General features: G+C 33.8%; 1 protein-coding gene across 1 annotated transcript in view; it reads left to right on the top strand.

Annotated features, from left to right (window-relative positions):
* Positions 1-16,073, top strand: part of WDR17 (WD repeat domain 17) — a 121,917-nt gene that overhangs the window by 79,645 nt on the left and 26,199 nt on the right. The window contains exons 8-17 of the mRNA XM_012651639.1: positions 229-254; positions 1,304-1,390; positions 4,702-4,866; positions 7,484-7,686; positions 8,788-8,937; positions 9,025-9,155; positions 9,454-9,579; positions 10,542-10,697; positions 12,563-12,627; positions 14,259-14,265. Coding sequence (XP_012507093.1) covers positions 229-254; positions 1,304-1,390; positions 4,702-4,866; positions 7,484-7,686; positions 8,788-8,937; positions 9,025-9,155; positions 9,454-9,579; positions 10,542-10,697; positions 12,563-12,627; positions 14,259-14,265 — 1,116 coding nt within the window. The remainder of the gene's footprint in view (positions 1-228; positions 255-1,303; positions 1,391-4,701; positions 4,867-7,483; positions 7,687-8,787; positions 8,938-9,024; positions 9,156-9,453; positions 9,580-10,541; positions 10,698-12,562; positions 12,628-14,258; positions 14,266-16,073) is intronic.

Genomic DNA, 16,073 nt, shown 5'->3' with positions numbered 1-16,073 from the left:
TGTAGACATTGTTATTTATAAAGGCATAAGAAGCCTTTGTAAGGAGGAATGAGGTATGGGAAATGCCTATTTTTAGGAACTAACTTCACTGATCCTGTGTTTCAGAAATATGTGCTTTCTTAATTCTTTTAAATCCCAGAATAAGTAGGATTTCAAGAAAAAATATGTAAGGAAAGAATTGCCTTGGTTTAAAAAACTTTTTAAAACCAGTTGTTGCTACCCTTGTAGCTATTAAGTATAGTCATCTTCAACAGGTAATATAGACACCCATAGTTCTTGAGATTATAGAAGTTTGTCTCTTGTTAGGTTTTACTAAACCCACTCCAATTTTCTCATCCTCACTTTTTAAATTCAATAGAACAGCTATGGAAACCAAAAATCCTCACCAGGAAATTAAAATTTTCAGAAATAACAACATTAGTGATTTTTTTCCTTAAAAGGCACTATTTGCTAATTTAGAGATACCAAAATGCATAAGATGTGCTAGGTGTTTTTTTTTGATTAACTGATAAATATAATAATTAGCTTTACCCTGTATTTTCAGGGCATTATTTATTTGATAAATACCACATTTAGTGTCTAAACATTTGTAAGCATAGGTCGCTACCATTTCCCCATAACCTTAAAAATGGACCTAATAAAATTTAAGAGGGTCTTTTCCAAAGACTTCTAAAACTTCATAATACATTAATTTATACACCGCTTTTTATTTCTAATGGAAGAAACAGCCTTGCATTGTGGTGATAATAGAGTAGAGGAGTAGAGCTTCTTTTATTTTTGCAGTTAAATTAATATGGGGTCTTTCTTTTTGGCAGCAGGGGTAGGGGGTGTTCTCTGAATTTCGAGTTATGTTATTGAGACCATATAATGAAAATGTTGTAACTTATGTGGCTTGGTCTTGGTGTGATGGCACATACAACCCACTTTATAAATGAGTTGTTTTAAATACTATACCTAATTTTGAAGCTGAAAATCTAACACATAATGTTAGTTATATCATTTGTGTTTTAAGATGTATTAGACTATACTTTTCCCGAACTAAAAAAAAAAATTTTAGAAATTAAGTCAAAATTGACTACCTTTAATTTAACTTAAATGGATTACCATAATTAATATTATGTGATGCAAATATACTTTGTAATCGATAATGTCGGTAATACAGTGCTTTTAAATGTTCCTTGCTCTTTGCAGACGAGGTCTCTATCTTGAGATATTTATATTTGAAATTTACAATCTGACCATGTTCCTTTGAATAATATATTAGAATGTTGCCTTTCTATTAACATATTATAATTAATTTTAGTATTATTCGAACAATTGATGGTAAAGTGCTACACAAATACAAACATCCAGCTGCAGTGTTTGGTTGTGATTGGAGCCAAAACAACAAGTACGTATTTTTTTCTAAAATAAATAATAATTACTTTTGGAGATTTTAAATAACCACAAAGTTTAGTGCTATTCCTGTAGGTAGTACTCACCATTCTTGTTAGGTAATATTCCCCTTGCCTAACAAATGAGAAGGAGCCTTGTAATTGTCCATTTGTTTTAGCTATTTTTATTCCATCAAGTTTTTACGTGATTTAGAAATATTGATATCCTGTTCTCAAAACAACTTTCTGATACTTAGGAAAAAATCATACTGCTAACTAATGAAAAATGCAAATTAGTCCATTCTATGTGTAGCTTCTACCATAGAAATGTGGCTCTTTGTTTAATTTCTTTTAGGAATCTACACAGTGGTATTGCGCCACCATGACTTTCTATTGTCCCCTAGCTGATGTGAGTGCCTCTCCACTGGATAATTTCCCAAGTTGTGGAACTTAAGTGGATGGTTTTGAAAAGTCAACCTTGTCTGAGAGCCAAGTATTTACCATGTAAAAATAAGCTTAGATTTAAAATTAAATCCAAGTCAAATCTCTACTAAAATTGGACCTTTAACTCATTACATTTCCAAGAATTTGGTGTTTCAGACCTCTCTTAGGTGGGAAATAAATCACATTTAAAAATTCAAACTTTCTTTGGATATTATCAAAAACAATGTGAATTATATTATGCTTTTCCATACTACATGTGAGAAATATATAAATTAAGATATTAAAACCTTATTATACTTGTATTCTGAGTCAAACCACATATTATACAAAATGATGGACCTATGTATTTCTTCCAGTAAATGTAGAAGGGTTTATAACACACTGTTAGGGTTATAAGCGAATGAGCTCATGACCCGCTCATCGTCCAATATTTCTTACCTCAGAGGCTGATATTGCTAACAACGAAACTGCTAAAGCCAGCCGCCTTGGCCTTTCTTTTATGTCTTTTCATCAATTTCCTTTCCAGTCAGCCACCACTTCCAGTCATATTTTCCATTTGAGCATTCTTTTATTTCTAACCATCACCCTGCCACCAAACATAACATTTGTTTTGTTGTTGTTGTTGTTGTTGTTGTTTTGACTCCTGTAAAACTCCTTTTAATCAGTTACAGCATCTATATGCTTTATCACCACTTCTTCTCTCCCTACCCCACCTCTCTATGCTGCTGTCAGAGTGAACACTTAAAACGCAGATCTGAGCACACCATTTTACTGCTTAAATCTTTCAAGAGTTTCCCGTTAATTGTAGGATAAAATGAAAACTCTCAGCAAGCCCTACAAGGAAGTCCTGGTATAATCTGGTTCCTTCTGGTTACTGTCTACTTTATTCATCTCATTCACAGCCTGGCTCCCCCTGCTCCTTGCATCCAGCCACACTGGCTTTCCATTTCTTGAATTAGCCAGCTGACTTTTACCTCAAAGTTTTCACTCATGCTGTCCCCCTTTATCTAGGATTCTACTTCCCACCCCACACCATATACCCCATCAGGATTGGACATAGATCACAGCTACCTATCCTTCAGCTCTCAGCTCAAAAATCACTTCCACAGAGAAGTCTTCCTTAACCCCTATATTAGGTAAATTTCCCATATAAAATGCCTTTAGAGCACTTAATATAACAAAATTAAATTTTTAGTTGTATATTTGGTTGCATATTGGCTGTCTTGCCTTCTAAAAAGGAAGCCCCATGAGATCACAACCTGTGTTATCTATGGTTAGCAGTATATTCTTAGCAGAACACTGTGTCACTAACCCTCATTGTGCCTTGAAAAAAGTAAATGTTCAATAAATATTCGTTAAATATACAAATAAATAGAATTACCTTCTATCTGACCAATTAAACAATTCCACATTCCTGTTTCTCTGTTTTATAGAGTTAATAAGCATTTGGCCAGTTGAAATAAAAATTAGATATTAATTAATATGTTTGGTTGATTAAGAAAGCTGTATTTTAAAATGACATTGTAAGTCCTTTGTATTTAACTATTAGGCTTGTTACCAAACATACCTAATAAACTTCATTTTTAAAATTTTCTAATTGCTACATTCACTTTACACTTAACATCTTAGTAGATAAGCGAAAGTATCTTGAACTTATCAAAGTTTATTTATAAAGTATCTCTGAATTTATAATTTAGATATCTTTATGTACATTCTTTGAATGTTTATGATATCATTACTAAGATTTTATATTTCTGTATCTGAATATACATATATACACAAATATACTCATGTATACATGTAAATATATGTATGTATACAAAATATATTTTCCTAAATGTGGAAACTGGCTTGTTTGCCAGTGGGCCCTGGGAAGATGTCATCTGCATATTTTCAGATTGCCATACCAGTTTGCAAACTGGTGTATTTCTACATGTGAGCTTAAATAAATATAAGCATTATAACCCATGACAAAACCAACAATTCGTAGTTTTGGAAGGGTTTCGATGATAGTTGGGTTCCAAAGTGCATGACTTCTCCTCTTTATCTTTAGAATGTGGGGACAGTTGATATGATAGAGTAGATGTTCCTCAAGTAGACTATGTGCTGGCAGGTGCGTGACTTCCACAGGTCTGCCTAGTACTCATGCTTCCTTTCCTAGCAGTATTCCAAGTGTGACCACTAGGGTACAAGTAGTTGCTTAGTTTACTCTCACTCTTGGGACAATAATGAGCAAAGAACATTAAAAGGTCATATTATATTTTCAGGAGATCCTTAGTTGCATCAAACAGTTAAAGTATCTCAAAGAGGGGAAGCCACCAAAAAGGAATGGAAAAATAGACTGTGAGTTACTGTCCAGTGAGGCAACCCTGGCTGCAGTGAGATTTTCCAGCACACTTCCAGGGGGAGCACCGCTGTTTGTATCATGCCAGAAAAAAATTTAATAAATGGCCATGGCATGTAATAATAATTTGCTTACCACCAAGTAAGAAAACCTTATCACTCATCTTTTGGGACTCTTCTTAAGACTCACTAGTTACAAAATACAAAGTTTGAGAAACATGCAGAAAATTATGAGTGTGGACATTTTGAAAAAGAACTTACAGAAATATAAATACCATTATCTCTGATCTAAGGTAAATAAAATAATAATTCAACTGATTAAAAGGGAACACAGAGAGAAACTCTTTCTATACTGGGGCAGTTTCTGTAAATAAGCAATAACATGGTTATACACGTTTCTACATATGTAAGTTTTTAGTCTAACTTCATTAAGAAAGCAAAAAATTCTACTTTTAAAAAGTAGAACTATTGTACACTTTTAATTATTAGTAACATAATAGCTAATTTTTCATATTTTAATGTTCCATTGATGATATTTCAGAGACATGATAGCCACTGGCTGTGAAGACAAAAATGTTCGTGTCTATTACGTAGCCACCAGCTCTGATCAACCACTGAAAGCATTTAGTGGGCATACAGCAAAAGTGTTTCATGTTAAATGGTCTCCTCTGAGGGAGGGAATTCTCTGCAGTGGTTCTGATGATGGGTATGTATTTTTGGATTCTAATTTTCTAGTCCTTAAAATCATAGCTTATATTTTCCTAGAAATGTACATATTTACGTGATCAAATTATTAACATGTGTGGAAACATTTTAAATATGAACTTAACAAGTACACAGGTAACAAGTACCTAATTGCATTTAACTAAAACTAAATTTAATTCTGCCATGCTTATATTATCATTATATTCATGATTTTTATTCCCTTATTTATTCTGCTTACCATCAATGCTTATTTCTAGCTTATTAGCAAGAACTAAACAAAAATTTTAAAAGGGTCTGTGGGAAAAGGGAAAAAGATCTAGAACAAATAAAAGAAGAATTTGTTTTTAATAGTTTTCTTATGTCTAATATGGAAAACAGCTGTACTCTGGAATAAAATATTATCGTAAATTTTAACATGAAGAGAAGATATTTTAGAAATGAGAGTGAGTTAAGAAAAATGTTAAATCAGAGTTCCTGAAATCTTATCTATATTCTATATTCAAACAAGATAGATTTACATAGTATAGGTTTTTTAGTCACTATTTGAAAATGGGAAAAATTTATGTAATAAAAATCTTACTTTATGCAAGTAAAATTCATTGTACCTAGTAACTACAAGTTTAATATTGAATAATTCAACATTTTCATCTTGAATTTTTGATATAAATCCCAACTTAATAACAAAAAACAATTATGAGATTTTGGGGGTTATCACTTGAAATGTTACTTCTAATATGGTTATCCTGTGAAAGTGAATATGAATTCAATTATGAGATTATTCTAGTCTCTTAACATAAATTTCAACATCTAAATTTTATTGTGCATGAAAAAAGGTATAATTTTCATTTACTGTCTAAAAAATATTTTCAGAAAGATACCAGTAATCATTCTACTGACTTATGATAATGAAATTGAAAGGCTTTGTTAAATTCTGGTTATTGGTCCCTTTAGTAATCATTGTTAATGTAGATGAAAATCATATGTCCCTTTAAATAAAAGTCAAAACTGTAAGGAAACCATTATTGATGGATTCATGGCATACCTTGCAGATGCTATGCTTAAGCTTGGGAAGCCTGAGACACTCCTTATATGCAGTGGGGCATATACAAGCCTTTCTTAGGTTTGACCAAAAAACATACATTGGCACTTCAAAGCCTAACTATTAATAACTTATATCATAAAAAGAAAGACACTGGTTCTAGTGGCCCTGCAATTACATTAAATTATTTTTATACAAATCACTTTAATATATTCTTATTTATAAAAGTATGATATAAAACTTAAAGTATTTAAATGCTAACATATATAAGAAATAGCACCAAAAAATTTAAATTATATTTGGCTATATTATAATATACTAGGATAATGGGAAAAAGAAGAAAGGAGTCTTTTTATATGAAGCAGAAAGAGATATGCCTTAAAGAGATAAAAATATATGATGTAGCTCCTTTATGGTGCAATACAACCTTTGAAGTATTAATATTTTGGTATTGTCAGGTTGGCACAGATCTGTGACTAAAAGACTATTGTGAATTATCTAAGCAAAATTGTCATTTGGGGGTCTCAAATTGATTTTGAGTTCAAATTTTAATTTTAATAACATTTGTACTTTGTATAATCAGTAGATCTGGGTAATATCATGAATCTAGTTATATTTAAATTTTTTAACCTAGTGTCAGGTTCCACACTGACCAAGCAACTTACTTCACTGACAAAAACATGAAGGAAAGATTTACTGTATTGATAAAAGCATAAATATTAAGTGATTTTTCAAGTAATACCCATCATAATATGTTACACTTTCATGATTTACAAATAATTTGAATGCTCTTAAATTATCGTACCTATGTTGTTAGTCATATTTTCTCTTTGGCTATATCTATTTTGGATATTTCATTTTAAGAAAGCAATTTTTTCACATATAAACTGTGAAATAGTACATTTACTATTGGTAATAAATGACAAGTAAATATCAGGAAAGAAAATATGTTAAAATAGGCTAGCTCTCACCCAGTTAAATATTAATTTCCATCTGTTATAAGGAGAAGTATGTGATGTGATAGATTCATTAATTAGCCTGATTTAATATTTCCACATTGTAAACATAAACATCACATCAAACCCCATAAATATATACAATTATTTGTCAATTAAAAGTAAAAGAATTTTGGCCGGGCGCGGTGGCTCACGCCTGTAATCCTAGCACTCTGGGAGGCCGAGGTGGGCAGATCGCTCAAGGTCAGGAGTTCGAGACCAGCCTGAACAAGAGCGAGACCCTGTCCCTACTAAAAATACAAAGAAATTATCTAGATGACTAAAAATATATATAGAAAAAATTAGCTGAGCATGGTGGCGCATGCCTGTAGTCCCAGCTACTCGGGAGGCTGAGGCAGAAGGATCTCTTGAGCCCAGGAGTTTGAGGTTGCTGTGAGCTAGGCTGACGCCATGGCACTCTAGCCTGGGCAACAGAGCCAGACTTTGTCTCCAAAAAAAAAAAAAAAGTGAAAGAATTTTAATGTATCTTCAACCATAAAATGCTTTTTAAATTTATTAAGGATATGTTAATATGGATAAATTATAACTTGCATATTATTACAAACACAATATTCTGTTTTCAGTTCTGTTCGAATCTGGGATTATACTCAAGATGCTTGCATAAATGTTCTTAGTGGACACACGGCACCTGTGAGGGGATTGATGTGGAATACTGAGATTCCGTATCTACTCCTGTCCGGCAGCTGGGACTATACTATAAAAGTATGGGACACTCGAGAAGGAACTTGTTTGGATACTGTATATGATCATGGTGCAGATGTATATGGTAAAGTGTTTTTCATGTATTTGATATATTATTGATTATTATATTTATATATTAATGATGCTTATAATTTCTGAGCAATACCATATTTTTGAAGAAGTCTTACAATGTTTCATTTTTCTCAGAAAATATACATGTTTGTAATTGAAATATCAGAATATACAGAAGATAGAAAAAGTCATAAAAAATTATCAGAAGATGACTATTATTAGCACTGTGGTGTCTTTCTCTCCCTTTTTCTCTGCAAGTGTGTCTATGTTTTTGTATACACACACACACACACACACACACACACACACACACACACACACACATACACACACTGCCCAGATGTATCTATGGACAAATATACATGTATGGCATAGATTTTTCTCCTTTCCCTTACCATCACTCCAGAGGTAAGTTGTAGAACAGGAAATCAGTAATAGTGTAGATATAACTTATTTAGCCATGTCCTTGGATATTTAGGACAATGTTTTGTTTTTTAATATAATTGAGCTCAGTATGGAAAATCTGATTACATATCTTTTGCACAACACTTTACTCTCATATTTATTTGTATTTATTCTTATTTTTAAACCTTATTGGGCATTAGTGAGTAGATTAAGAATGCAAAAGTGATTTCTTAGAGAAAGAAACCCCAGTCCAGCCATTCAAATCCATATGCTTTACCCCAGTGGCCTTTTAGGTGAGGCAGTGTAGGACTGCATGTAGAAGAGAATCCTATTTGTTAATATCGAAATTGAAAGGTCCACAACTCTTTCATCTCAAAACCAGAACTTCAGTCTATCCACTGACTCACAGATACTATATACACTATTGGTGTTACAGTATACTTGCTGCTGCTTAACCACATGAAATATAATTTTAACATTTTCATCCAGGACCATTTGCTTTCTAGTAATTATTCAATTTTATATTCATATTTACAGAATCTACTCAATAATTTGTTACATTCTTATATTATTTTCTTGTGTTAAATGCAAATAGAAGGTTGACTCTGAGAACTTTTCGGTTATTCACAAGATTTCTTCATTACTTCAATTCTATAGAAGTTTTATGAGGTACATAAAAATAAAAAATATTTTTTATTTTTTCCATCAGGTTTAACATGCCATCCAAGTCGCCCCTTCACTATGGCCTCTTGCTCCCGTGATTCTACAGTGAGACTCTGGTCATTAACACCTTTAATCGCTCCTTTACAAATAAATATTCTGGCAGACAGATCTTGGGAAGAAATTATCGGGAACACTGGTATTGAACGTATGCATGTATCAGATTTTATTTTTAAATAATATGTTATAAGAATTCTTTTCTCACTGAATTATGTCTGTTCTTCAGATTATGCTATAGAACAAGGCACTCCTCCTCTATTGTGTGGTAAAGTGTCAAGAGATATTAGACAAGAAATAGAAAAACTAAGTGATAATCCTCGAGCAAAAAAACTAAGGTGGTTTTCAGAGTGTTTATCAGTAAGTATTATAGGAATTAACTGTGAACATTTCCCCTTTAACGAAAATGAATTATTACAATGGTTGTTATTAAGTTGTCACATATTTACATGCACCATCCTAATTCACTGGGTCCCTCTTAACATAATTTGTACACTATAAGAAAGCAGGGGTAAAACCAGAAACAATAAATGAGATAATGTATAGTTATTCTGTTAATTTTTAATTTCGATATGCCTGCATTATAATGTGTTTGAAGATGCAAAGTGCTGTGGGGTTTCACTATTATGTCTTTGATTATTGTGTATCAATATTTTAGCCTCCAGGTGGCAGTGACAATTTATGGAACTTGGTTGCTGTGATAAAAGGGCAAGATGATAGCTTACTCCCTCAGAACTACCACAAAGGAATAATGCATTTGAAACATCTGATTAAGTTTAGAACAGTGAGTAGTGTGTGCAACTATGATATGCTCAAGCAAATGTTTTTGCCTTTTTACTCTTAAAGTATAAACATGATTTAAAAAACAATAAAAATATATATGATTAGATTGGTAGACTGAAATAAGTGAATATTGAAGAGGTAAATCTTTGGTAAAACCAATCGTGAGAGTAAGAATTATTTTAGAACAGATTAAGTCAGTCACGGTTTTCATAGGTGGAATCTCATGAAATTCTTGAAAGGTCACTCAGAACTCCTTGAAAGGCTTGATCTTTACGCTATTACCAGATGATTGTGACATATGGACTACTCTAATTTTAGTCTTGGCTGTATTCTGGGATAGGTTTTACTAAAACTGATCATAATATAGCTCGTAATGAATTTCAGTGCAAAATTATTGGTTATACCTGGGGTAATATTCAGCACTTACAACAAAACCCACCCTGGCACCAGAAAGAAGAAATAGCTTATATATTTTTGAAATATCAGCAGTTAACTGTTAGAGCATGGAAAGATTTGTGCCAGGGATATTTCTGTAATGGTCATAAGTAACAGTTATTTTTATAAAGAAGTACTTTAATCATAAACTTAACAACTATTGACAGCAAGCTCTATTGACAGTATAGGAGCCAATTAAAGTGAGCCAGTAACTCTTTACTTTTATTAAAGGCCTTTATATCACTTTATCACTACCTTTTGGCGTCTGGACTCCTACATAACCACAACATCTGGAGAGTGTTAAGGACAATGAGATTCAATCTCTCCTCTCCAATCTCCATCCCCCACACACACCAAAACATTATGTTTAAGGAGGTATCATATTTTATAGATAAAAGTATTTTTAATATTAAATTTCCATAGCTGTGTGTTTGTAAAATATGTATCTATGTAATGTGTTTATGATCATCTGTTATCAACAGCTCTTGTAAAACAAAATTTTTAAAATTTTATTTTCTTTTTAACCAGTCTGAAGCCCAGGAGCTAACAACAGTCAAGATGTCTAAATTTGGCGGTGGTATTGGTGTCCCTACTAAAGAGGAAAGACTGAAGGAAGCTGCTGAAATACACTTGAGATTAGGACAAATTCAGAGATACTGTGAACTTATGGTGGAACTTGGAGAGGTAAGGCTCTATTAAAGTAAAGTTAATGAGTTTAACATAGTAGTCTAAGTATTAAGAATATATTTAGTTCTAAGTATTAAAAAGATGAAGCTTTTTCCCCCGAGATCTAATTGATTCTCTGCCAGTCTGATACTAAGTGGATAGGACAGTAATTATCAAAATGAGGTCTTTTTGAAGAAGTCTTACTGTCTTCCAGGCTAGCAGTGTCAGTATCACTTGGGACCCTGTTAGACATGCATGCATGTCCCACCCCAGACCTCCAGAATCAGAAACTCTGGGGATGGAGCCCAGTCATCTGTGCTTTTTTATAGGCCTTCCTGGTTATAAAAAGGGTGGGGTGGATTTTCTCTGCTAAATAATAGAATTTTACATATTTTATTTTAAAACATGTTAATATGAAGGGGACTTCAAAAAATTTGTGGAAAAGTAGAATTAAAAGATAAAAATAAAAGATAAAAATATTATTTCTCAAGGTAAGTTCCATCAAGTTCAAGACAGTTTTGTAACAGATGATACCAGCCATTTAGTCCATCCCTTAAAGAACTGACTGTCCTGGGACTTTAACCATGTCAATACAGTCTTCTTTATGTTTTTAACTGAAGCAAAATGGGTACCCTTTAAAGATATTTTAAGGTTAGGAAGCAAAAAGAAGTCAGAAGGAGCCAAATCAGGACTGTAAGGTGGATGTCTAATGATTTCCCATTGAAACTCTCACAAAATTTTCCTTGTTTAGTGAGAGGAATGAGCAGGAACATTGTTGTGGTGGGGAAGGACTCTCTGGTGAAACTTTCCTGGGTGTTTTTATGGTAAAGCTTTGGATTCCTTTCCCAAAACATGCATAACAAGCAGATGTTATCATTCTTTAGCTGGCCAAAAAGTCAACAAGCAAAATTCCTTGAACATCCCAAAAAACTGTGGCCATGAGTTTTGCTCTTGACTGATCTGTTTTGCTTTGACTGGACCACTCCCACCTCTTTGTAGCCACTGCTTTGATTGTGCTTTGGCATCAGGATTGTACTGGTGAAGACATGTTTCATTTCCCGATACAATTCTTTGAAGAAATGCTCCAGGACCTTGATTCTACTTATTTAAAATTTCCTTTGAAAGCTATACTCTTGTCTGCAACTGATCCGGTACAACAGTTTTGTCACCTATCAAGTGGAAAGTTTGCTCTTCTTTAATTTTTTAGTCATAATTGTATAAGCTGAACCAAGTGAAACATCAATGGTGTTGGCTATTGTTTGTGCTATTACTCACCAGTCCTCTTCAGTTAGGGCATGAACAAGGTGAATTTTTCCCTCACAAATTGATGTGGATAGTCTGCTGCTATGGGCTTCATCTTAAACATCATCTTGTACATTCTTAAAATGAGTTACCCATTTGTAAACTGCTGATTTCTTTGGGAAATTGTCCCTGTAAACTTTTTTCAAAGCATCAGTGATTTCACCATTCTTCCACTCAAGCTTCACCCTAAATTTGATGTTTCTTCTTGCTCCAATTTTAACAGAATTCATGTTGCTCTGACAGGGGCTCTTTTCAGACTGATGTCTTACTCTTGTTAGTGCCCCAAACTACATCCTGTTCAGACATATTATATATAACAAGTTAGTATGAGTTCATTTTGGTGCAAAAAAATTTGAAATCTATGTATTTTTTTCAAAATATGCATTTTCCATGAACTTTTTGAAGAACCCTCATATTTATACTATATGGAATGCATGAGATAGAATACAAAAGTATTCTTGAAAATTCAAAAACTCTAAAATTGCTGCATTCTAAATACGAATTCATTAAAAAAGTCTTTTAAGAATTACATAGTGCAATCAAAATAGATATGCTTCTGCTCTTCTTGCCTTTTATTCTAGTGGGACAAAGCCCTGTCAGTTGCACCAGGGGTCTCTGTGAAATACTGGAAGAAGTTAATGCAGAGGTAAGGGAGAGATTCTGTTTTCAAATCATTTGTCAAAATAGAAACAGTATATAACTATGGGAATAACTCGTGGGACCTTTTAATTCTTATATTGTCTTAACTTATTAATAATAACTGAATTTTTTATCTACTGATACAATAAATTAAATGAATCTGTTACAAGTCATTTTGGTGTTCTTATATTTGACTTGAACTCTGATGAAAACAATGGAAGGCAAATTTTCCCACATCGATGGGGAAAAAGAAAGATCAGCAAACATACTCACTAGTTAATATATTGCTATTTGAATATAAGTAATAAGACTTTCTGAATATTACCAAAAGTTCATAGAATACTATTTTATAAATAATCTCAAAAATTCTCTCTGTAGACATTAATTTCTGCCATTTCCTCCCCATGGATATGAGGGAGGTACTGATGATAAAGAAGGGTCTGGCCACTGAGGAAACTAACATTTTTGTCTTAGAATGCACTAAACCAACAAGAGTTTGGTTTGTATTAGTGTTGTATTAGTGTTGTAATTAGAGTTGTATTAGTGTCCTGTGGTTATCATAACAAATTCCCACAAACTGGGTGGCCTAAACCAATAGAAATTTATTCTCTCACGACTCTGGAGGCCAGAAGTTCAAAATCACATTGTCATCAAAGTTGGTTCCTGCCAGAGGCTCTGAGAAAGAATCAGTCCTGTGCTTCTCTCCCAGCTTCTGCTGGTGACCAGCAGTCCTTGGCACCTTGTGGCTTGTAGATGCATCTCTCCCGTCTCTGCCTCATCTTCACAAAGCATTTTCCTCTGTGTCTCCGTGCCCAAATTTCCTCTTCTTATAATGACACAAGTCATACTGGATTTAGGGCCTATCCTCATCCAGTATGGCCCCATGTTAATTTAACTAATTACTAAGGTAACAGTCACGGGTACCATGGGTTAGGACTTCAGCATATCTTTTGGGGGGATACATTATACAACATACAATTATTGTTTTCCATTCTATTCTGTGATACTCATTCATTTAACAAATATTATATTTATTTAGTGCCCGCTACGTGCCAATCACTATGCCAGGCTTGTAGAGTACTCTAAAATAAATAGTTACCTTGCTTTAAAAGAGAAATTTTGAATTTTTTATAGGACATGGTTAGGAGAAAAAAATAAACTGCTATTCACACATACAAATAAAAATTAATCAAGGGCTAAGCGTGAAATTCAGAAGGATTAACACATTTGCCATGGGAAAGTACACTGTTCCCAACACCTACTTGCCCAACAATATGTTAAGCAGGCTCTAGTCCTCCGACTGCGGGCTCCCTGTCCTAAGCTCTAAGAATCCCCAATACATCTAAGTTCCTGTACCCTGACAGCATAATTCTGAATGTTATTGCTCCCACTGAATCCTTAATAAAGTCAGGTTAGCAGAGAATATTTATTTCACAAAACATTGTTTCAAAGTCAACAAAAACTTAATTGAATGCCAGTTAGGACCAAGGTATAGTCACTCTATGTTAATAATTTGCAGAATAAAAGTAAAACTATTTTATATTCTGTATGCTTGTTGACATACTTTTCTATATTAATATGCTACTACATTGCTTTTATGATAGTTATCTGTGAGTTTAAAATGTTGTGTATCCTCAGATATATTGTAACAGAGTAAACCTTTCACGAACTAGTGCATTTGGACTGAGCTGTAAAGGATACATAGAGGATAACCACGTGAAGGGGCTAGAGGAAATGATCCAGGCCTAGGGAGCAGAGAGTAAAGGAGCTCTGAAAGGAGGCTTCTGTAGCTGGAGTACAGACGCCAGGGGGAGGTGACGCCAAGTGAAAGTGGAAAGGTTAGCCCAAGCTAGGTGTTTTAGGGCTTTATAAACATATTAAGTCTTTTTTTCTCTATCCTAAGAGCAATTGAAAACATTAAAAGGTTTTAAATAGGGTACAAAATGACCTGACTAGTTCTTTGTTTCAAAAGTTTACACAAACTGAAATACCAAGAACAGATTAGAGAAGATCAATAACAGACGTGAGGAAACCAGTTGGAAAACAATTAGAATAGCCAAGTGAAGCGATGACAGTAGCATAGAGGCATCATATGGTGGAGGAGATGGAGAAAAGTAGACACATTTGATATATTTAGGAGTTAAATTTAACTGGACCTGGTAATAAAGATATGGAAGGTATCAAATAATTCCTAGGTTTTAGGTTTGAAAAACTGGATAGAAGGTGTTGCTATTCACTGGGATCGAAAAACCAAACAAAACAAACTACCACCAAAAAAAAAGAAAAATCTTAGTAAAAGATTTGAATCAAATGGGACATAAGATCGTGAGTTCTCTTTGGAGCTCTTGAGCTTGAGTTTCCTTTGTGATTTTAGTGGCAATGTCAAGTAGGCAATCTTGATTCTACAGCCTAAAGAAGAAATCTGGACAACATGGAGGGTATTGTTGACCTTGGTAAGAGGTGTTTTGGCAGAAAGAAGGAGAAGGAAGCAAGATTCGAATAGGTTAAGTGAGGCAGGGGAGGAAAGGAAGGAGGCAGATGGGAATAAAGACGACTCTTCCAGCTCTATGTCATTTGTCTTCGAAAGCCAGCACCTGTCTCTGCTCCTTAGTCCACGTAGTGGCCAGTAGTGGTCTCCTCACAATTCTTGTATTTATATTTTATACTCAGCCATTCATAGAGGTTGATTGGTGGTCTCTCAACCCTAGTTCCAAATCCCCAGGAAGGTAGAATGTTATTTCTAAACAGCTATAATGAGGAAACTAAAGTCACTTAGTAAAATCGTAGCTGCTAAGGAGTAGTCCTGTGAGTCTATGAATTGGAGACTGTGAACAGCAGCTGGGCAAACAGCACGAACTGTGTCTTCTACACCTACCCAGAGATTAGAAATTGAACTCGAGTTTAATGCAAATGCTAGCATGAATATACCAAGATATTTTTAAACAAAACTGAGAATAAACTTTAAGGGTGGAATTACCTAGGTTGGTCATTGAGAAACTACCTGGGACTTAGATGGGAAGAGAGACACACAGACTGACAGACAGACAGTGATGGGTGCAGAGAGACAGAGACAGATATACAGAAACAGAGGTATGTACACCCTTCACAGTCTCCACCATCCTGATCCTCTTTTCCCCTTCACACATCTGTAACATTATTCTTCTGTAAACTTCCTTGCTTGGGACACTTAAAGTATTCTGCATTTTATTGTCAAGATTTATGATCCTGTATTATGCGTTTTAATGATTTTTAAGCTACTTCAGTTTAGAGGCTCTCTGTTTATTGCCATGCTCACTAGAAATTCTTCTGTCTTTAACAGTGTAAACACTCATGTATTTGATTAATCCGGTTCCATTACACATATCTGGTTTACAGCTTATTTTCAAATAAATACATTGCTCATTTTAATAGATAAGCTACATTGATTTTAAAAATTAAAATGTTCAGGGCAAT

The sequence above is a fragment of the Propithecus coquereli genome, unplaced genomic scaffold (genome assembly GCF_000956105.1).
Source record: "Propithecus coquereli isolate 6110/MARCELLA unplaced genomic scaffold, Pcoq_1.0 Scaffold36, whole genome shotgun sequence".
Taxonomy (NCBI): Eukaryota; Metazoa; Chordata; class Mammalia; order Primates; family Indriidae; genus Propithecus; species Propithecus coquereli.
This window is presented reverse-complemented; position numbering and strand designations above follow the sequence as displayed.